The sequence below is a fragment of the Equus przewalskii genome, chromosome 8, assembly GCF_037783145.1.
Source record: "Equus przewalskii isolate Varuska chromosome 8, EquPr2, whole genome shotgun sequence".
Lineage (NCBI taxonomy): Eukaryota > Metazoa > Chordata > Mammalia > Perissodactyla > Equidae > Equus > Equus przewalskii.
This window is the reverse complement of record NC_091838.1, coordinates 38337356-38361811: the sequence shown is the minus strand read 5'-3', so window position 1 is coordinate 38361811 and position 24456 is coordinate 38337356. Positions and strand designations below refer to the sequence as shown.

The 24456-nt window shown below is 37.0% G+C and overlaps 1 protein-coding gene across 3 annotated transcripts in view; it reads right to left on the bottom strand.

Annotated features, from left to right (window-relative positions):
- NECAB1 (N-terminal EF-hand calcium binding protein 1) overlaps nucleotides 1-24456 on the bottom strand; it is a 174292-nt gene that overhangs the window by 65561 nt on the left and 84275 nt on the right. For all 3 annotated transcript variants that reach the window (XM_070631712.1, XM_070631713.1, XM_070631714.1), the window contains exon 5: nucleotides 22668-22765. In XM_070631712.1, the coding sequence (XP_070487813.1) occupies nucleotides 22668-22765 (98 nt within the window). The remainder of the gene's footprint in view (nucleotides 1-22667; nucleotides 22766-24456) is intronic.

Here is a 24456-nt window from a genome sequence, read left to right as displayed (position 1 = left end):
TAGCATTGCATTTCAGCATTGCTGAGGCATACAATCTGATGTACAAAAGAATAATTAGAAGATCTATTACCATACCAAATACAAGTATATAGCCATCTTAACCCAATCTTTTATTGAAAGTACTGGTGTCAGATGTGTTTCAAAATTCAGAATTTTTCAAAATCCAGAAAGGCAATACCCAGCATATACCATATATCATATCATACCCCCAGCAGCGTCTGGGGCAGCACCTTGTAATGACCATATTGATATTTTTGCAGCACAATCCTGAATATTAAAAAAGACTTTGCTACCAAGTAGATTTTGGTGTTAAGATTGCCAAACAACAACAAAACCAAAGCGTTCAGTTTTCAGAACTTTTCAGATTTTGGAAAGGAGTGGTGGACCTATAGTGAATTTGCATCCTAACTCCTCATCAAACAATCCCCACGATTATTGTGGGAACAGAAGAGAAAGAGTTGCCAAGAATTTAGCTTGAAATTGAATAGGGGACTTTTATTGCTGCTTTCTACCTGCTAATTCTTTAAGACTCATTTACAAAATGTCTCTTAGGCTGCATAAAATACAGAACACTTTGTCTAAAATGAGTAACTTGGAGGAATTATTCTCTTACTGATGATCAGCTTATTGAGCTTTACTTGGATCTCTTATTTCACGAGAAAACATAAAAAGGAGTGGAGAGTAAGAATTAAAGGAAGAGATCAGCCCCTTCCATCTACTGCCCTTTTCCTATGGCCACAGGCCCATTCCTCACAGTAGGCCCTTCCTGGCAAAGAGGCTGAAGATCTATTTTGCATTACACATTGTGGGATACGAAAGGGGGTTCACATAATTTCCTCCTCTGTTTCCCTTTATCAAATTGTCAATCATTTTTTCTATCAGGTGAAAAAACCCTGCACCACAATGATCAAGATGGCAGAGCAGTCATTAATAAAAATGTTTTATGCTCTCACTTCATTGGTAGATAGGGGATAATTTTTCTTCTCTGTTATATTCCTCTCAGTGCTTAACACCTGGCAACGCCTTGAACATGGTAGGTGCTCCTTGTGTGTTTATTAAATTGGATTGAGAAAGCACCCTTACCCTCTCCACACCACACCTTTTGCTTGTTTGCTTATTGATTTCAAAAGAAGTCTGTGTTGCCTCAGCACTGAGACTATGTTTTCTGTTTTCTCTCTAGGATTCAGAGGCATTGGATTCTGCTCCTGGAGCTATTTATAACTCCGAGTAGGCAAGTTCCACATCCCTCCTTTGTGCTTCCAAGGAGGGTCATAGGAGTGTACGCTCTGTCGCTGATGATCTGTTTTGATCATATTAATGAGGAAATGGCTGACTAGGAGCTGTGCTTCCTTTTCAGCTGGGCTCCTATGTTGCTATGAATTAATCTCTGTGGGGTTTTGATCATTTTTTTATTGACAGTCATTGTACCTCCACACAGTCATGTGTGTCTCTGCCCTTGAGGAGCAGTGTGGTGGGTCCCTCAGGGATATGCATGCATCTCTATGCATTCACCAGACTGAAGTGCTTCCAGAAACAAGCCCATTCATTTCAACTCTTGATTTGGTTTTCATAGGTCAGGTGAAATGTGTAAGCTCACAATGAAGGAAAGTTTCTTGAAGCACTCACATTTATTATCCTTTTTTCTTTTTTAAATCAGGATGCTAAACTTCTGATTTAAAGTTAAATTTCTTTGGAGGATCCATATTCCAAATTTATTAAATTAGTCAGCTGCTCTGTTGAATTCCTTACCTTGTAGAAACAAAATGTTTTTGCTGTTTTTCTAAGAAATAATCCTTTATATCTACATAAAGCTCCAAACCACATGCTTAGTAAGTTTTTCTAATAACAAAGGATGAAACTTGGTAATGACCCTGGAAGTAAAAGGTAACTAGTGTCTCTTGATTCCCTATTATGAGCCAGACACAGTGCTAGACACCCTACATTCATTATCTCATTTCATCCTCCCAACATCCCTGGGAAGGAAGTATAGTTATTCACATCTGACAAATGAAGAAATGACGGCACAAAGGTTTACTTGGGTGTATGCTAGCAAGTAGCGTAACTGGGATTCAAATCAAGTTTTACTTGATTCTGAAATCATTCTTTCCAAAGACGTCTATGCATATATCACGATTTGCAGAGTTTGAGGGAGGATAGTTTTCCATTTATTATTGCATAGGAGTGACCTATGCAGAACTCAAAAGCAGAATTGACAAGGGAACAAAAGTAGGTTTCTCTCTTTTCTAGTATCATGTATTTTTTATACACTAAGAGAGAATCAGCCTCTATCATCATCGTTGTTAAAAATATTTATGTGGGGAGGGGCTGGCCCCGTGGCCGAGTGGTTAAGTTCGTGCGCTCCACTGCAGGCGGCCCAGTGTTTCGTTGGTTCGAATCCTGGGCGCGGACATGGCACTGCTCATCAAACCACGCTGAGGCAGCGTCCCACATGCCACAACTAAAAGGACCCACAACAAAGAATATACAACTATGTACCAGGGGGCCTTGGGGAGAAAAAGGAAAAAAATAAAATCTTAAAAAAAAAAATATTTATGTGGGGAAAAAAGTGTTTGGAACTGTTAAGAACATATAACTAAATATTTATAAATCCACTTTATATGATATTCGTGCTGTATGTCTTTTTCCCCCTCGCTCTTTAGATCATATGCAAATCAGGCTTCTGTTTCTAAGAAACTCTAAAAATATTACACATCTGTGCCTACCATGTTCTGCCACATTATAATCTTGGTTACAGCTCTTGAAATGTCAGAAGATCATGAACTGAAGATATGTCATAGATAAAACCATTTTAAAGGCAAGTTCAATAATGAATTAAGGAAAGAAATCCAGCAGTGAGAAAACTTGATTGCTGACGTATAGTTTAAAAAAAAAAAAAAAAACAGCATCCTTACAAAATACAAAATTGTATCAACACTGTGATTAAAACTGCTAATCCCATTTTACTTTTTCCAGCCCTCCCTAGCTGGCCACAAAATGCATCTGGCCCCTCACTAGGGGCCCTGACTGTCTCTGGCACCAGTGGAACCCAGGCAGGCTGGAGACCGGCAGTTCTCACTCCATGAGTTGATAAATTCAGAAAGAGTATGCTGCTGCCCTGGCCAAGTAATCATTCCAAATTTTAGAAAAAGGCTTTGGTGGAAACTCCCTGAATCTGCTCCCTCCTCGCTTTTCCCTTAGTTCCTTGGAATGGAGGTCACTTTGGCTCTCCAACCTGTCCAGAATTGGACTGCAGTCACCAAGCCCCTATTCCCTCCAGCTGATTCATGATCAGCAGTAATCTGCAGCATGTCCTCACCTTTCGTGTGAGCTAATATATGTTCAAAATATTTTACTGAATGCCTTAACTAGCCCTAGCACCATAAGACATCTCAAGACAGCTGGGTGACAGACAGGTAAAAAGTGATAGTGATCATGGTAATATGCGTGAGGTGCTTTGAGAGCATCCAACTCCCCTTGGAGTGTCAAGGAAGGCTTTCCAGGGAAAGCGATATTTAAGCTGAGTCCTGTAGCATCACCAGGAATACTAGAGGGCCAGCCAGATGAAAAGCAAGTGGATAACTGGAGCCCTGAGAAAGAACCTGGGGCGGGCAAAAGAATTCATCCACTCAGAAGGACCACTATATGGCAAGGTCTAGATGGGATAGAAACCATGGGGCATTCAGGGAATTGTAAATAACTGAGTACAGCTGGGGCAAAAATCACCTAGGACTGGCAAGAGGTGGGACTAGAGAGATAGGTGGGGGTACCAGATGGGCAAGGAGGGCCCAGCTTTGCTGGGTCTTGCGTGCCCTGGGCAGAGTCTGGAGTTTTTCCTGAGGGCAATGGGGAGCCATTGCAGGGTCTTATGCAGATGAGGGAAAGTTCTATTCTTTGGAAAGATTTCTCATCCTGTAGGGTACAGCATGATCTACAGACAACACTGGAAGCCAAACAATGAATTTGGTGTCTCTGGCAAAGAATCTCAAAGACAGTCATGGCAATCCTGCCACACGTGGCCCAGACAGGGGGTTGAAAGAGAAGAGCATGGACATGAGCCAATACTAAAGAGATGAAATCACAGGACTAGGTGATTGATTTGACCACAGGGGATAAAAGGAAGACAGGAAGGCGATAAAGATCTGAAGGGTACACAAATGTGATAGTCATATGGGTGATTTCTTTTTCATTTAAAATGTTTCTTTATTGTTGTAAATATTGTATATATTACAAAGAAAATTTGGTAGGTGTGATATTTAGTGATCTAATGTTTTTTTAAAACAGAAATCATGATGCTAACAAATGTTTTCTATAATCAGTTATTTTTGCTCATATTTGACTGAATCATAAGGTAACTCAAGGTGCATTTCTCTCCCACAATAGAGATAACCCCTCACCTACCCCAATTTCATTTCATTGAAATACTGATTTTTGGAGTAATATAGAAAAATTGCATGACCATGTGAGGAAGAAAGTGTGATAACTTACAAATTTTGATGTTCCTGAGAAAACAAAGAAAAATCCTTACATAAATATTTTCCAAACATTTTGCATAACTGCAGTTTTGTCATTGGAATCTCAGCCTTTATCCACTACTTTTGGATCATGCAAAAATATGCTCGACTAGGAAAACACAGTGCTGCCAACCTTGACTTTGTGTCTCTTAATTAATTTTGACTGTTAACAACCAAAAAAGAATCAGATCAAAAATGACATTTTTAAAAACGAGAAAAATTCATAGTTCCATTATATTTTTTTCTATGTGGAATAAATAATCCTTGTTGAAAACAGTGAAAAACTTTCCAGAATTCATAAAAATTGGAATTCTAGATTCACATACACATATGTATGCACAAAATGGCATAATACACACAATAACTTTTATTTCAAAGAATAAAGATTACTATTATGACTGGAGCAAACATTATCCTCTTTTTAGAGGTGACAGTCAGGAAACCAAATTAAGTATATGAGAGAAGCAAGAGCTCACTTAATTGACCCTCACGTGACCGACTCTGTTCCCTATTAAATTTCAATGTCCCTCTGCTGCTTAATGTTTAAACTCCAAATTTCCCAGCCCATTTGCCTTTCAGCTTGAACACCTACTAGCATCCAAACTTGCGTTATGCATCAAATACACTGTATTCTCTGAATTTCCATGAAAAGGCATTGTGCTTCTCACACATTTGCTTATGTTAGTTCTTTTCCTGAAAGTGACTTCCATTCCCACTATATCCCAGTAATCTCTGCCTGAAGACCTTCTTTTCATCCTTCGAAACTCAGCTTAAATCTCATTTATTCCTTGATAACCTTCCAGATAAATTGGACACAGAGATGCTTTCCTAGTTTCTATTCTTCTGTGTAGTTTGAATGATTCCTATCAAATCTATTCAAAGCTTTGCGTTGCAGATAGTCCTGCATTACCCATTCTCCTTTATAGTAGCCTCTGAGAAACTGTGTTGCAACTTAGTTTCCTTTCCATTTCCTAGCACAACGTTTCTGCTGAATCAGTGACTGAATTGAGTCATTCCTAAGAGACATGGATTTTCAGTCATTAAAACTCTGGACCCCTCTTTGAAAGCTGGTACTTTTGAAGTACGTTTTTAAAATATTGTTTTAGAATAGTCATCTTTAATATTAACTCAAACACAGAAAAATGTATTTTTTATATTGTTATACATGTTTTGGCTCTATTGATGTCTATTTTATTAACATACATTTGTATAGTGGCTTGAGGCACAGTTCTAAAAATATAACTGATACTATCTTTCAGCATTAGTAATCTTCAACTAAGACAAGGAATGGACATGCATGTCACTAAAAATCAGTTTGGTTTCTTGTCATGGAGGCAGATATTAATAGAGAAAAGACCAGATGAAGATTTCCTTCTCCCACTCCATCTTAACACACACACACACACACACACACACACACACACAGTTAAAAGTTGATTATTATGGTTTTAAAGATTGTACACATATTCTTTGATACTTTTCACTTGAAGAAGTGAAGTTCAATTCTCCTTCCCTTGAGTGTGGGCTGGACTTACTGACTTGCTTCTAATGAATAGAATGTGGTAGAAGTGATAGGATGTTACTACCAAGATTATATTATCATCTTAGTCTCTCACTCATCTTAGTTCCTCTCTATCTCTCTTTGCCTGTCTCTGTCTCTCCCTCTTTATGAGGACTTGCTCTGGAGAAAGCCAGCTGCCATGTCACACGAACAGCCTTATGGAGAGGCCCACATGATGAGGAACTGAAGCTACATGAATGACTCTCTCCATTCCTTCTGGATGTGCCAACAGCTCTTATTAGCAATTCCTCCAGCCCCTTCAGATGGCTGCAAACCCAACTCAAAACTAGACTGTAACCTCACATTCATCTCTGATTCAGAATCACCCAGTTAGGCAACTCCTGGATTCCTGACCCTCAGAAACTGCATGAAATAACTAATTGGGGGGGGGGGGGGATTTGTTACACAGCAGTAGATAACTGTTACAACTAATAAGTCCTAAAATATCTTTCTTTTCTCTCCAACCAACCATGATTCTTGTCATCTTTTCAAGAAATTGACTAGAAACCGAGCCAAGAAGGGCTAGAAAGAAATTCACAGGGCATCAGGTTGAGACTGCTGTCCACAACTTAGCTGTGTGACCTTGAGTAAGTTAACTAACTTTTTTTTTGCCTCAGTTTCTTTATCCACTTACGGAAACAAAGCAGAACTATAACCTATCTGATAAAATATTAGGATTAAATAAGATACTAAAATAAAAGTGTTTAGCACAGTCTTTGGTAAGTGGTAATTAATAAATGCCAGCTATATTATTACATTATTATTATTATTATTTTGGCTCAAAAAGAAAAGCTAACAGGTTGCCTGGGTAGACAGTCAATCTCACAGATTAACAACACATAGCCAGTACTTGAACACCCATGTGTACAATTAATGAAAACAATCTCCTTCTCATACTGTCAGAAGTCAGGCCCCTTGCAGGGCAACTGGTAGTCAAAAAGTGAATATGATTCATAACAGAAATTCAAACTGAATTTTGTCCAAGTCCAAAGAAACTTCAGGTGTGTGTCACTTTGAACCATACCAGAGATCCCAGACAATGCTACAACCCTGTAGGGCTGTTAGAGCTATAAATCGTAAGCTGGGATACAACTGTCAGATCACTGAATCAATCCTTCTAAAGCAGACATCACACAACACCATTGGCCATGAGCTCTCTTGTCCTGTAGCCACACAGGAAGCACAGGTGTAATGCACCACACACTGCTTTTGAATATACTATTCAAATAAAGACTTTGTCAAAACTAAAAAATCCTCAAGTGATATTTAGTATTTTTTGCTTGCAATGACAAACCAGAAAGAGAAGGAACAACTTCAACATGATGATCATTGATGCCTGTCAGATCTGAGAAATACAACACAGGCCAACGTTTTAATCTCTCCCTCTTCAGTACTTTTCCACTTCGGGCAAAAGAAAGGAGTTATATCAAATTTGATTCATGACAGAAGGAATCACATGCTTTGCTGTGTATTCCCCTAGAAATGTTTGCATTAACTTCTCTTTCCCTTATCTAGTTTCGAACATTTCAAAGATCAGTTCCTCACAAATAGGGCTATAACTTCACCAAGGCAATCGTAGTTCAGAACCATATCCTTGGGCAAAATAAATCAGCTTTTCTGTTTAAATACAGTAATGTACTTTGTACTTGTCACTTCATTAGGCAGAAAATTAACTCCTAATTTCTATTAAGAACATAAATGTTCCAGTCAGAGATTTACGGAAGACAAATTTCAAAAGGATCCCCACAAAGGAAATAAACAGCTTTTCAAAACCAACAGGTACGTGACACAATAAAATAACATCTCTCCATATCTTATTTCTGGTTGGGGTGGTGGAAGAGGGAACAGGGTTGGGCGGACTGGTAGGACTGTCTGAAAATATAAAGAGATCATTAGTAGGGATCCCTGTGGCTTTGAGGTACCCCAGAAGTTTACCTGGAGTCTCTAACTGTCACAACTCTGGGAATTTGAGTTTGGGATTGTTTTTTTTTAAGTCCTCTCAACTCATGCACAACTACTTGCAAGATCACTGCTTGCTGTTTATTCCAGAAACAATAAATAAGGTCAAATGTGGCAAACTATAGTCAGCATGACCTGACCCTGTCCATCAATAAACCATAGCCTCTTCTGGACATGAATGAGGGGCTCTGGCAGAACCAACCCCCAAAACTGCCTACTTACAAGGTCAAAGAAGGGCCATTACCTACAGGCTTTTCTATCTTCTTTCTCTATTAAAATCCTGCCCATTCTTTGAGGCTCATTTAAGTCTTATCTCCTCCCTGAAGTCTTATCTGACTACTCAGTTAAGACTGATCTAATTCTTTTTTGAATATCAAGTTTATCCACAACTTATATCAATGTATTGGCAATTAAATACATTATTTGTCCACTGTCTTATTTCTGTGTTTTCCTCTTCTAATAAAAATATATAAAGAATTTGTTAATGTTTCACAAGTTTGTATTTGCAGTATTTTGTGACAAACTTTTTAAAGTTATATTTGGTATTGTGAAAAACTCCTGATCCTCTAGGATATAAGATTGTGAAGTTTAGAGTCACAATTTATTATGGCCTTGTGGCACTGAAGTAGAATTTGAAAACTTATGTAACAATAGGCATAAAGCATAGCTTCAAAGTTCAGATCAGAAAAATGGGAGAAGGCGAGTTAGAAAGCTAAAGACTATGTAGAGACTGGTTAATTTTTCCTGAAGACAGATCAAATGGATTGGTTCTTCTAGAAAGTGCCAATGGATCTCAATGTTCAAGTCTGTAATATCAGCAAAGGAAAATAAATGGCACATCACAGACAGAGCAGCTACTCAAGATATAGCTAACCTACTTACCAAATATACACCCCAAAAAAATCATTTTCCAACATACCAGCAATACTAAGTCAGGAATATGGGAGGCAGAGCATCTACAAAAGCAGCAAATATATACAATATTTACAAATTGATTTAACCAGAAATGTTTTGAAACTATATGAAGTATAAAAAATTTAATGAGATATAAAAGGAAGCTTGAATAAATGCAGAAATATGTATGCACCTGTATGGAAAGACACAATATTACCAAGATGATAATTCTCTCAAAATTACCTTATAAATTTAATGCAAATCCAATAAAAATTCCAAGGGAATTTTTTCTTAAACTTGGTAAAAAAGCAGTTATGAAACTTATGTAAAAATGGCAAAACAGAAGAAAAAAACTCTTTGGAAAAGAAGAACAATCAGAGTAGATTTGCACTTTCACATTTTCAAATGTACCCAAGTACTCAAAAATTAAAACAGTCTATCGACGATACTAGAAGATAGAGTTGTGTCAGTGGGACAGGATAGTGAGCTGGGACACAAATCTGAGTATAAGTATTTAGGAAACAGTGAATGTAGCATTTTAAGTGATAAATGCTATGAGTGAATAAAGAATGGATTGCTCAAGAAATAGACTTGGAATGGTTAATTAGCTATTTGAAAAAAAAAGTCAGTTGGACTTCTTTTTGGATCTTTTAGATCCTTTATAAATCTACCCAGAGCTCAGAAAGCCACCAATATTTTTGCTTATTGCTCTCAAGTATATTAGCTTTTCTTTGGGGTATATTTCACTCTCCTAGTAAGTAAAAAGCTAACTCTCCCTTGTTTGAAATGGCATGTAACTTCCCTTGTTCTTTAATTAAAGTTCCACCTATTTCTCTGATGACAGTAGACTATGTATTTAAAAATATATGAACTTCCTTGCCTAGAACTTTGCTTGTTCACCATTCACCTTTTGATTTCAGTATTTAATTATTCTTTCAGCATTTGGTCATTTGCTTCCATCTATAATTTCTTTCATATGTTTTTCACATATTAGACTAACCTCTGGACACCTATTTGTTCATTTGCCTAAAACAAAATTGAAAACATCCTTACCAGAGAAGCTGGAAGTCTCCAGCCCTTTGCTGATCCACAGCTGAACTCTGAAGAGTTTGTTTGTTTCAAAGACCAAATGTATCTAACACCAGAAATTGTGTGTCATGATACAACTTAGAATTGCGTATGTGTAATATGTCCGATATGAAAGCACATAAACCTCACTAACTTTATGATATTGATAAATCAACTGCTTTGTGACCCAGTTTCCACATTTTTAAAATGAGTATGTTCTCATTTGCCTAACATTCCTCACTAGGATGTTCTGAAGAATAAATGAAATAATGTATACTTCCTCCTCCCTAAACACACTCACATAAAAGACAGATCATTTCAAGAAACAAATGCGATGTCAAAATAAGCTTTTTGGAAAGCATTTTCTTATGGTTTTTCTAAAGTCCAAGAATAATTTTTTCATTTTATTTTTAATGAATACTTAAAAGGATTGTAAAGAAACTATAATGAAGAATGTGCGTGCCTATGTTCCATGAGCCTAAGAGGCTGTTTCACTGTTTTGCATGTGGTATTAGTTCAGCTCCTATACTTTGCCTGAAACAAAGGAAATTTTTAATGATAAATCCAGCATAAAATTGTATTAATTAATAAGTGTTTTCCCCAGACAGGAATTCTGAGATCTACTGCTATTTCCTCTTCTTCATTATAGTAAGACTTATAAATAAAATGATTGTCATTTTTAACTAGTGAAAGGAATATGGAGCCCTGTGAGGCCCAGATGCTAAATATAAAGAAATAGGGATAGAGGAGAGATGGGAAGGTTGAGATGAAGGAGTCTACAGATGCCAGGGAGACAAACAACATGGATCCCAAAGACAGATTTAAGAAGCAAGGGAGAGACAATGGCCTTGTGGTGCTAGGACTCATCGATTTTTTTCTTAAAATCATTGAAGATGTATTGTAGGATGTGCTTATTTGAAAAATAACTCTCAAGAGAAAATTGTAAAATATATACCCATTTTAATTTTGGACATTTTCCCAGCTTCCCTCAGCAAGGTGACCATCACACTAAGTAAGTACTTTAAGAACACCATTCTTCACTTTAGCTCACAACAGTCTCCTTTTAAGTCTTACCAATAAGGCTTAAGGAAATCCCATTCGTGTTTATATAACATACATGAGATGAATTTTAGCTCGAGCATTGGAATTCCACATTTGTTTTGAGATAACAAGCATATCACATACTGATGATGTCAGTTACCTTATCACCCCACTGTGGAAAGAAGAAAACAAATTGACAAACCCAATGTTTTTGTGAAATTCCAAAGTCAGGGAATTCTGGTTTTCACTACCTTCAGGGCTTTCAAATGATCATTTGGTATTTGACCTATGGTGTTTGTTCTGAAAAATAAGCAAAGTGAAAAACTCCAGGTAACCCTTGAGGATCTCTCAAAAGGCTGGGGTTGAGACAGGAAGAACAGAAAATAATGAAACACTGTATTTGTTCTGAGTCACCTCCTGGCATTTAAGTTAAGCAGTTAGAACCCATTTTATCCATTCTCTGAAACAGCAGGCAGAGGTACTGCCAGTTAAGACAGACTACAAATGGCTTGCATTTTGTTTTTCACAAAAGCCTAGAACAGTTAGCCCTTCCTACTGAGACAGGACTTTCTCTCTGGGTAAAAATATAGGGAGATTCTCAAAAAGAAATGCTGGATTTCTCACTTAGAAGGGTTCATTGGGCCAGACAGTTTGGAGAAGATGTCAGCTCAACAGTGGCTTGAAAAATGAAACTTCTACATTTCACTCACCTTTGAGCTAACACACAAAGAAATTTTTCTATTTCTCACCATTTCTTTTTCTTAAACCAAAGATCTTATCCTTGATTAAGCAGTATGATTATATGGATCAAATGTACTTTTAAGGGTCAGTGCCAAGAAAAAGATTTTGTACCTAAGAGACCAAAATAACTGATTGACCTTTGACAAATAGAAATGGCAAGCAATAGGATATATTGGAGTATATGAGGAAGCCATTTGGTCTAAACCTAATTCGGCCTGACTTTGTTTTTTCCAAAAGGGCCTGACCGTGGCTGTTGATCACGCATTATATATCTGCTTTAAACATTTACTATGGCAAGAACAAATGGCCTTAAGATAAAAATCCAACTTCTGCCACATTGGCATTTCCTTAGGGATAAGCATCTTTCCTCAGGCTAGGAACTGATGGCTGTGCTCCGCTTTGACCACCCAGCTCACCTGTGACCACCCAGCTCGAGACAACAGACCTGCCACCCTGCTGTGTCCACTGAGACAGCAGACCTACCTGCTGTGTCCATCAATCACTGTGCCGACAAAGCAGTCTCTCGACTATTGTAAAAGGACATTTCAATCATATGTGAAACATCCTCTTTAGGGGTATATAACCACTCTGTACACACAACTTCTTTGGTGCCCTTTCTTCCTTGAGGAAGAAAGGCCCCGGGCCATGGTCCTAACATTTTAGCTCAGAATAAACTCTCCCAAATTTTCATTTATAGATTGGTTATGGATTATTTTTGTTGACATCTTGATTTCAATCCCACAAAGCCTATTGTATTAAGTCAAGGAAAACAACATGATTTTAATGCAATTTGTGAGACAATAAGGAAGATTATACACTGCTTTTTCCTTCCTATTAAAGGAAATCTGAAAGCTTCTTAAAGGGACTTAGGAGCAATTTTTCTTTCAGAAGCAAAAGTATTTAGCATTTGGAGCTGTATGAATATCCATTTAATCAATTTATTTAATCAATCAATACATTTTTATTGCATGCATTTTGTCAGGTCCTATGCTAGGTGCTGGGTATTTGAAAAAGACACTGCCCTTTTCCCTCCTTACAGATAACAAAAACAAATAAATACATAGTTACTCCTTCTGATAATTGCCAGCGAGGAACAGGAGATGCCCTAATAGAGATAACCTCTTTTAGATATGGTGGTCAGAGAAGACCTTTCTGAGGATACGTTATTTAAAAGGAGACCTAAGGAATGAGGAGAGAAGTCAGCCACACCAAACAGACATTCTAAAAATTACCATTTCTGGAGAGAAGCTCCCACGGGATGAAATTTTATGCAGTTTCCAAATACTCCTGAAGAGGTTAAGAGAAAATGTATTCAGATTTCATTTTTTTCTGTTATCTCTTTCTGGAATTTGTTATTTGGATATAAGATATCCTAGGCTGACTCTCCAATTTTATTATGCTTTCTTTTTTGCTTTACTTTTGGGGAGACTTTCTAAACTTCATTTTCCAGAATTCTGTTAAGTCTTTATTTCTGTTGTCTTGTTTAAATTTTCAAGAGCTCCTTCTTGTTCTGTTTGTCATCACATTCTTGCTTCATGGATGCAATAGCTTCTCTTATCTCTCTGAAGAGGTTAAGGATACTATTTTGAAGTTTTCGTCTTTCCATCTAGTCCCCTACATTAGTTCTTTTGTTCCTTCCATCTGTCCATCCTCCCTCCCTCCCACTTCCTCCTCTTTTTGTTTGTCTGTTTTGGTCTCTGCCTTTCCTGTATGAAGTTCAGTGACATCTGGCTGACTGTGCTTATTTAGGGATGGGCCACAAACAAGCTGATTAGGATGTCAGAGGAGGAGAGGGATATCTGAGCAAGCTCTACTGTTAGAGAATCTTTAGGTCTTTTCTCTTGTGTTGGTTCCATTTCTCAGGGCTGACCTCTTTCTGTCTGCAGAATGTAAACCTGGTTGCCAACACTCAGAGTTAAGTTAGGGAAGTTTGTTGGAGGTCTTTTCATTTAATATGTAAACTTTTACTGAATCCCTCAACTGTGGATGATACCACCTCCGGGCAGAGATGCTCTCTTTTACCTTTTCAGAGAACAAGTCTGTTTTTTCTTCCTGGGTTGATAAAGAGGCAATTGCTTCGCTGGGTAGAGAAAGGCAGGAGATCTTGAGATCTAACTGCACCCTTCTCAGATTTCCAGCAGAGCACCCTGTTTTAGCCCTACCATCCTCCTCCTCTTCCAGTAGCAACTAGTGCCACCAATTCCTGAGCCTTTCTACAAATGAAGCTGGTGGCTTTCTGCTTTTCCCTCTACAGGCCAAGCAGTCAAATACCTGAGGTCTGCTGTCAGCTACCTGGTTGTTGTCCCTGTGCTTTTGGGTTTCCAAATTTTGTTGCTATAAACTTCCCCATTAAAAAAATCTTATTTCAGTCTTTTGGATGGGGCTTCAGGAGCAAGCAGAGTTCCTTGTATGTATAAATCTGCTGTCTTTATCCAGAAATTCCATATATGCTTTAAAAATTTTTTATTTCTGCTTATGTACCTTATATGTGTTAAAGAAATGACAACCACTAGGGTATATTGGAGCAGATGAGGAAGCGATTTGGGTTAAAACTAATCTGGCCTGACCTTGTTTTTCCAAAAGGGCCTGATGTGGCCTGTTGAGCATGCATTGTATAGCTGCTTTAAATATTTCAATATGTGCCAAAGACAAGAACAATGCCCTTAAAGATAAGGATGTAACTTACCCACATCAGCAATTTTTTAAGGATAAGCATCTCTCCCTAACCAAGGATTAATTGCTGACCTGTTGCTCTCACCTTATGGCCACCCACCTTCTGACCACCAACCTGCTATGTTTACTGAATTGCTGTGCTGGCGAAGCAATCTTCTGACTATTGTAAAAGGGACATTCCTATCATATGTGATTCATGCTTTTTGACAGTATACAACCACTCTGTACACCCCACTTTGGAGAGTTCCCTTGCTTTATGAAAGGATTCTCCCAGGCTATATGGTCCTCAGGGTTGGCTCATAATAAACTCTCCCAAATATTGCTTTATGGCTTGGTAATGGATTATTTGTGTTGACATATGCTAAAATGTCTTTTTTTACTTATTGACAATGGGAAATTTAATTATCATCTTTCTTGACCTCTCTATAGCAGTCAATATTATTTTCTACTTGCATCATGAAATACTCTCTTATTCAACTTCTGGACACTACACCTTCCTGGCTTTTCTCCCATGGTTCTGTCCACTCCTCAGACTTTCTTGCTGGTTCATTCTCTTTCACTCACCATCAAAAGTTGAAGTTTCTACTCAGTGCTAGGTCTCCTCTGCTTATTACTTTATATTCTCTCTCCAGATGATGTCATTAAAATTCTTTGCCCAAGTGCTGACAATTCACAAATTTTAATCTCCAGTCTAGACTTCAGATCTTCAGATCGAGATCTATGTACCCAATGGCTTATTTGACTTTCTTTAGATGTCATAAGGGCAGCTTAGATTCAATATGCCTAAAAAAGAAATTATGATCTTACCTGCTCAAATCTGGTCCTCTTTCAGCATTCTCTGTCTAGGTAGGGCCACTACCCAGGTAAACAAGCCAAAAACTAGGGTTCATCCTGGACAATCTTTTCTCCCATCCCCCATATTCAATCTTTTTCCAAGTTCTAGTGATACAATCTCAAATGTTTGTGCAATCCATTTACTTTTCTCTGTATCTTCTGTCAATACCTCCAAACTACCAACATCTCTCACCTGGATTAGTGAACTAGCCTCCTCACTCATCTTACTGATCCTTTCTTTCTTCTTTTTAATTTTTAAGGTTTTTTATATTGCAGTAACATTGGTTGATAACATTATATAAATTTCAGGTGTACATCATAATATTTTGACTACTGTGTACATTACATCATGTTTACTGCCCAAAGACGAATTACAACCCATCACCACACACATTTGTCTAATCACCCCTTTCACCCTCCTCCCTCTCCACTTCCCCTCTAGTAACCACCCATCCAATCTCTGTCTCTATGTGTTTGTTATTATTTCTTCTATTTATGACTGAGATCATACGGTATTTGACTTTCTCCCTCTGACTTATTTTGCTTAGCATAATACCCTCAAGTTCCATCCATGTTGTCACAAACGGCCAGATTTCTTCATTTCTTATGGCTGAGTAGTATTCCATTGGGTATAAATACAATGTCTTGTTTATCTATTCATTCCTTGATGGGCATTTAGGTTGCTTCCAAGTCTAGGCTATTGTGAATAATGCTTCAATGAATACAGGGGTGTGTCTATCTTTATGCATTCGTGTTTTCATGTTCATTGGATACATACCCAGCAGTGGAATAGCTGGCTAGTATGATAGCTCTATTCTTAATTTTTTGAGGAATCTCCATACTGTTTTCCATAGTGGCTGCACCAGTCTGTACTCCCACGAGCAGTGTATGAGAACTCCCTTGTCTCTACATCCTCTCCAACACTTGTTGCTTCCTGTCCTGTTAATTATAGCCTTCCTGGTGGGAGTGAGGTGATATCTCATTGTACTTTTGATTTGCATTTCCCTGATAGTTAATAATGTTAAACATCTTTTCATGTGCACATTGGCCATCTGCATATTTTCTGTAGAGAAATGTCTGTTCAGATGTTTTACCCATTTTTAATAGGGTTGTTAGGGTTTTTTTGTTGAGATGTAAGAGTTCTTTATATATTTTAGATATTAACCCCTTATCGGATATATAGCTTGCAAATATCTTCTCCCAATTGTTAGGTTGTCTTTTGGTTTTGCTGATGGTCCCCTTTGCTGTGCAGAAGCTTTTTGGTTTGATTTAGTCCCACTTGTTTATTTTTTCTATTGTTTTCCTTGCCTGGTCACACAGGGTACTTCAAAATATGTTGCTAAGACCAATGTTGAAGTGAGTACTGCTTATGTTTTCTTCTAGAAGTTTAATGGTTCCAGGTCTTACATTCAAGTCTTTAATCCATTTTGAGTTAATTTTTGTGTATGGCGTGAGATAGTGGTCTAGTCTCATTTTTTTGTATGTGGCTGTCCAGTTTTGCCACCACCATTTACTGAAGAGACTTTCCTTTCTCCATTGTATGTTCTTGGCTCCCTTACTAAAAATTACTTGTCTGGAGATGTGTGGGTTTATTTATGCACTTTCGATTCTGTTCCACTGATCTGTGCATCTGTTTTTGTGCCAGTACCATGCTGATTATGTTACTATAACTTTGTAGTACATTTTGAAATCAGGGCGCGTGATACCTCCAGCTTTGTTTCTTTCTCCTCAGGATTGGCTGGGCTATTTGAGGTCTTTTCTTGTTCAATATAAATTTTAGGATTCTTTGTTCTATTTCTGTGAAAAATGTTGTTGGAACTTTGTTATGGATTGCATTGAATCTGTCGATTGCTTTAGGAAGTATGGACATTTTAACTATGTTAATTCTTCCAATCCAAGAGCACGGAATCTTTCAATTCTTTTGCATCTGCTTCAATTTCTTTCAACAATGTTTTATAGTTTTCAGTGTACAGATCTTTCACTTCTTTGGATAAGTTTATTCCTAGGCATTTTATTCTTTTTTGTGCAATTGTAAATGGGTTTGTATCCTTAATTTCTCTTTCTGCTACTTCGTTGTTAGTGTATAGAAACACAACTGATTTTTGATTTTGTATCCTGAAACTTTACCATACTCATTTATTATTTCTAAAAGTTTTTTGGTGGATTGTTTAGGGTTTTCTATATATAAAATTATGTCATCTGCAAATAGTGACAATTTCACTTCTTCTTTTCCAATTTGGATCCCTTCTATTTCTTTATCTTGCCTGATTGCTCTGGCTAGGACTTTCAATACTAGGTTAAATAAGAGTGGTGACAGTGGGCATCCCTGTCTAGTTCCTGTTCAGTTTTCCTCCACTGAGAATGATATTAGCTGTGGGTTTGTCATTTATAGCCTTTATTACGTTGAGGCACTTTCCTTCCATAACCATTTTATTTAGAGTTTTTATCGTAAATAGATGCTGTATCTTCTCAAATGCTTTCTCTGCATCTTTTGAGATGATCATATGATTTTTATTCTTCATTTTGTTAATATGGTGTATCACATTGATTGATTTGCAGGTGTTGAACCATCCCTGCATCCCTGGAATAAATTCCACTTGATCATGGTGTACAGTCTTTTTAATGTATTGTTGTATTCGATTTGCTAGTACTTTGTTGAGGATTTTTGCATGGATGGTCATCAATGATCTGGGCCTGTAATTTTCTTTTTTTGTGTTGTCCTTGTTTGGTTTTGGTATCAGTGTAATGTTGGCTTTGTAGAATGAGTTAGGAAGTTTCCCCTCCTCTTCCATTTCTTGGAAAAGTTTGAGAAGGATAGGTATTAAGTCTTCTTTGAATGTTTGGTGGAATTCACCAGGGAAGCCATCTGGTCCTGGACTTTTATTTTTGGGGAGGTTTTTGATTGCTGTTTCGATCTCCTTACTGGTGATTGGTCTATTCAAATTCTGTATTTCTTCTTGATTCAGTTTTGGAAAGTTGTACAATACTAACAATTTATCTGTCTCTGAGAGATGATCCAATTTGTTGGTGTATAGCTTTTCAGAGTATTCTCTTATAATTGTTTGTACTTCTGAGGTGACCATTGTAATTTCTCCTCTTTCTTTTCTGATTTTATTTATTTGAGCTTTCCTTCCTTTTTTCTTTGTGTGTCTAGATAACTGTTCATCAATTTTGTTTATCTTTTCAAAGAACTGGCTCTTGGTTTCATTGATTTTTTTCTATCTTTTTTTTAGTCTCTATTGCATTTATTTCTGCTCTGATTTTTATTATTTCCTTCCTTCTACTGATTTTAGGCTTTCTCTTTTCTTCTCTTTCCACTTCCTTTAGGTGCACTGTTAGTTGTTTATTAGACATTTTCTTGTTTGTTGAGGTAAGCCTGTATTGCTATAAACTTTCCTCTTAGAATCTCTTTTGCTGTATCCCATAGATTTTTGTATGTTGTATTTTCATTTTTACTTGTCTCAAGGTATTTTTTTATTTCTATTTTGATTTCTCATTGACCCAATTGTTGTTCAGTAGCATTTTGTTTAATCTCCACATATTTGTGGCTTTTCTGATTTTCTTCCTGTAGTTGATTTCCAGTTTCAGACCTTTGTAGTCAGAAAAGATGCTTGGCATTATTTCGATCTTCTTAAATTTATTTAGACTTTTTTATGGCCTAATATGTGAACAATCCTGGAGAATGTCCCATGTGCATTTGAAAAGAATGTGTATCCCATGGTTTTTGGATGGAATGGTCTTTATATATCTACTAAGTGCATTGGTCTAATGGGTCATTTAAGGCCAATGTTTCTTTATTGATCTTCTGTATGGAGGATCTATCCATTGGCTTAAGTGGAATGTTAAAGTCTTCTACTATTATTGGGTTACTGTCTATTTCCCCTTTTATGTCTGTTAATAATTGCTTTATATATTTAGGTGCTTCTATTTTGGGTGCATAGATATTTACAAGTGTTATATCCTCTTGTTGAATTGTTCCGTTTAAAATTATGTAGTGCCCTTCTTTGTGTCTTGCTACTGTTTTTATTTTAAAGTCTATTTTGTCTGACATAAGTACTGCTACCCAGCTTTCTTATCTTTTTCCATTTACATGAATTATCTTTTTCCATCCTTTCACTTTCAGTTTGTGAGTGTCTTGAGATCTGAAGTGTGTCTCTTGTATGCAGCTTATATATGGGTCTGTTTTATTTTTATCCAATTGGCCACCCTATGCCTTTTGATTGGAGCATTTAGTTCACTGACATTTAAAGTAGCTATTGATAAGTAAGTACTTATTGCCATTTTGTTACTTTTTTTCTGGGTGTTTTAGTACTTATTCTTAATTCCCTTCTTCTCTTGCTCTCTTCCCTTGTGGTTTGGTGGCTATCTTTAGTATTATGTTTGTGTTTCTTTCTCTTAATTTTTTGTGTATTGATTACAGGTTTCTGGTTTGTGATTATGATGTGGTTCATTTATAATAACCTACATATATAGCAATCTATATTAAGTTGATAGGCTCTTTAGTTCAACCTCTTCTAAAAGCTCTGTTCTCTTACTCCCCTCCTCCCACAGTTTATGTCTCTGATACCATATCTAACCTCTTTGCATGTCTGTATGTGTGTATACGTTACCCTCTTGTCATAGAAATAGGTAATTTTGCCTGTTTTGTCATTTGACCTTCATATTATTTTCATAGGTGCTTGATTTGCCACATTTACTGTATTTTTGCCTTTACCAGTGATTTTATTGCCTTTTTTTTTTTAGAATTTTCTTATTCCTATTTGTGGTCTTCTCTTTCTTACTTAAATAAATCCCTTTAGCATTTCTTCTAAGACTGGTTTCTTGGTGATAAACATCTTTAATTTTTGCTTCTCTGGGAAACTATTTATCCCTCCTCCATTCTGAATGATAACCTTGCTGAGTAGAGTATTCTTGACTAAGGTTTTCTCTTTTCAGTACTTTAAATACATCATGCCACGCCTTTCTAACCTGTAAGGTTTCTGCTCAGAAGTCAGCTGATAGCTTTATGGGGTTTCCTTCGTATGTCACTTTTGCCTTTCTCTTGTGACTTTTAGAATTCTCTCTTTATCTTTAATTCTTGACATTTAAATTACAATGTGTCTCGGTGCGGGCCTCTTTGGGTTTATCTTGTTTGATGCTGTTTGTGCTTCCTTTCCCTGGATTTCTATTTCCTTCTTTAGGTTAGGAAACTTTTCTTCTATTATTTCTTCAAATAGATTCTCTGTCCCTTTGTCTCTCTCCTTCCGGGACACCTATCATATGGGAATGTTAGTGCACTTGATGTTGTCCCAGACGTCCCTTAGACTGTTCTCATTCTTTTCAATTCTTTTTTATCTGTTCAGCTTGGGTGATTTCCTCTAGTCTTTCATCTATCCTCCAGCTTGCTGATCCGTTCTTCTGTATCATCTACTCTGCTATTGAGTCCCTCTAGTGAATTTTTCATTTCCAGTATTGTAGTCTTCATTTCCGATTGGTTCTTTTTTATATTTTCCAGTTCTTTGTTGGTGTTCTCACTGAGTTCATCCATTCTTCTCCCAACATCAGTGAGCATCCTTATGACTCTTTGTCAGGTAGATTGTTTATTTCTGTTTCATTTAGCTCTCTTTCTGGGGTTTTTGTCCTGTTCCCTTACTTGGAATGTATTCTTTTGCCTCCTCATTTTGCTTCTTTCTCTGTGCTTATTTCTATGTATTAGGTGAGTCAGCTGTGTCTCCTGATCTTGGAGAGGTGGCCTTATGTAACAGATGCCTTATAAGGCCCAGCAGTGTGCTTCCCTCTCATCACCAGCTCCAAATCTTCCAGGAATGACCCCTGTTTGGCTATGTATGTCCTTCTGTTGTGGCAGAGTTGCTCTTGCTACAGGTGCCCAGGGAGGCTAGGCTGTCCCCCTTACTAGCTGGTTGTAGTGCTCAGCTGCTTGTGGCTGCCTTGGACCCTTCAGTCACTTTATCGGGCTTGGCGAGCCCCAACACAGTTGGCTGCAAGGTCTAATGGTACATTCCTGTTGCAGGCCAGGGGAAGAACTGCAATGGTATCTGCCAGTGTCTGTGTCAGCATACCTGTACTAGGTCATAATAATGGCTGCTGCCAATGTTTCAATCTCTAGAGAGGTCTCATCTCTCACCAAGATGCACCCAGAACATATCAGGTAAGTCTCTTTTCACCAAAGGAACGTGTACATTTCTTTCTGGTGATTTTGGGTTGCTTTCTGAAACATGTGAATTTCTGCATGGGCCCTTTAAGAGCTGGCTTTTTTCCCCTCATGTCTGATAGCTTTTCTGGGGGTATTCCCCATCATTTCTAATAACCATCAAAGCCAGATATTATGACTTTCATCTTGCTTGTGCTGAGTCCAAAAGATGCTTATAGTGGTAACACATCCCCATTCAGGTTCCCCACTCCTCCAGGGAAGGCTGCATATCTTAAGATGGCTCCCAGCCAGCCTTGAAGCACTGTGGCTAGAAGGTGGCTTTTTTTCTCTCTAGAAAGGAATTTCTGCCTCTTCCACCTCAATCAGGACTGTCCCTTGTTGCAGAGGTTCTTTTTATCCAGTTTTCAATTCTCTTTCAGGGGTAATTGTTCCAAGAGTAGTCGTAAATTTGTTGTGTCTATGGGAGGAGGTGAGTTCAGAGTCTGGTTCCACCACCATCTTGACACCAACCTCCAATTTGATTCCCCTTCCTGATTCTATTGCCCCACATTCCCCACTCTAATCCTAAGCTAATTCTTGTAGCGTCTTTTCAAAAGACTGCATGTGCTTTCACATCTCTGCTTAAAATAGTGGCTGTTTTATTTGCATTTAAGATATAGGCCTAGATTCTTAGGTATGCCAACAACATTGTGAAAGGTATAGCCCCTCCCTATCACACCAGTCTCATCTCACACCATGCCACTCTTGGGTTTTCTGGACTTTAGTCTTATTGACCACCTTTATTTCCATCAATGCCCTGAATCCTCCTGACACAGGGCTTTTGCACATGCTGCTCCATGTGTCTAGGTGTCTTTTGCCTGGTTATAACTATTTTCTTTATCTCTAATTGCTCAAGTGCCATTTCCTCCAGTATGAATTAGCTGTTTGATCCTGTGCTTCTCCCTGCCATGCTACATTGCAATTGCTTGTTTACACCATTATCTCCCCACCAAAATAAGAGCTGCTTGAACAGCTCTTTGTATTCTCATCATGAAGCACAGTATCTGGCACCTAGTAAGCATTTTGTAATTATGTTGTGAATGAATAGAATAGCTCACTTAATATCAAGAAAAATAAATTATCAGTGATAAACAAATGGATACTTTTATGATACATTAGAAAGATGTATGACTTTCAAGAAAAATTTTTTCAAAAAAGAGATTTTTATAGAAAATAAACATCAACATTTCCTTACTTTTTTTGTTTTGCCCATTGCCTTCAGGATGGAAAGATTTAGGTCTTCAAGTGCCGCGAGCACATTCTCATACTCACCCAAGTGCTGAGAAAAATATTCTGAAAAGTGAAAATATTGAAATAAATTCGTTTGCATTTAAGTAATCATAAAACAAAGCAAAAAAAAAAAAAAAATCAACTGCTGGTTTACTCCATAAATGAGTAAAACAAAGTGTAAGCTATCAATGAAAAATGGAAGGTTTTCAAAGAGACTAAGGTGCCAATATATTCATTTCATTAAAAAAAAGAAATAACTAAACCTGGATGTTTACCATTATTCTTAAGGAAATGTCCTTTCCTACAATAAAAGAAAAAAATGAATCTGCATCTATGGACAAGACTATTTCAATAAAAAATTGTTCTCAATAGCATATCATTATAGCTCTTACCAGGATAGTAATTTTAGAAAAAGACAAGTTATATTTTATTGTTTCTTCAGGGAGACATTTCAGGAAGATAAGCTCTCTTCAAAGTTAAGAATTAGTAACGCTACAGTACACAAGGGAGGTCTTCTATGGCACCTTCTATGTAACTATTCCTGTCATGATTTAATGTTTTTCAACAATTTGGGCAGAGAAAAAGGCAAGTTTAACACATTTTTCAGTTGGCAGGAATAAGTAATACATTGGATGTTACAATTAAATTTAAGAGTACGGAATATGAACTGATCCCAAGGTGGTAAGATGAAATATAAGAGAGAGATAAATGAGAACTCGTATTTTTACTTACAGAAATCAAGATATTTCTGAAATGACAGATCTAGTTCAACAAAAATTCATAGAAAGACATATATTGAAGAGACCAAGAACTTTCGGTTACTAGAAAATCAATAGTCCTCACTTTTCCTGTGAACTCATCTTTGGATGAACTGTAGTTTATTATTGACTCTCTTTAATGTGCCATAAGTATTTATGGAATTAAATTGAATGGTAAATATAATCACATATAAGCCATTTGACGTCACTGGGATAAATTTCAGCATGTTTGAGGGAAACTTCCTTGATTAACTTAATACTGCAGATGAAATTATTTGTTGACACTGAGATTAATAACAAATCGAAAATATCATTGGCTAATTTATTAGTAAATGTGCAGACTTCTTCTGAGAAGAAGGAAAACAACACAGGTAAGTGATAAATCAATTCTAAATTATGGTTGTCAAAATATAGTCTATGTACGCATGACATGTTTTTGACAAAAAAGAAAATGCATTACTGATTATGTATTCCTTAAAAAAAAACAGTGTGGTGCAAATCATTGCATATAAAGGTTCTTTTAGGAAGGGATTATTCAGAAGATAAGAAAGGAGAAATGTTGCAAAGTAGCATTTTAATTCCTGGTTAGGAAGTTGACTTTCTGATAGTGTTGACAAAGATGTCTGACCTAGTCCAAGCAATCATTTGTAATAAATGAAGTCCCTGTGGATAAAACTCTTCGTGAATCAGCAAGCAGGTAATGTGGCTATAGACTATTCTTAAATTGGAAACATAACCATTATCAGAATAGAGTCCACACTAAGTTGAAACAGCAAAAAGTGTAAAGAAAAATGCAAATGGTGAAATTGTTAGCACATTTTTTTTAATATATACAAAGACTCAAGGAAGATTGTAATGGGGATTTAAATGCAAGCAGGCAGAAATATATAAAGTTAAAACAAAAGAATTTGGTGCTACAAAAGCAGAGCTATAAAAATTAAACAAAAAGGAAAACTATCTTTTAAAAATAAATATTTCATTCATAGAAAAGATATT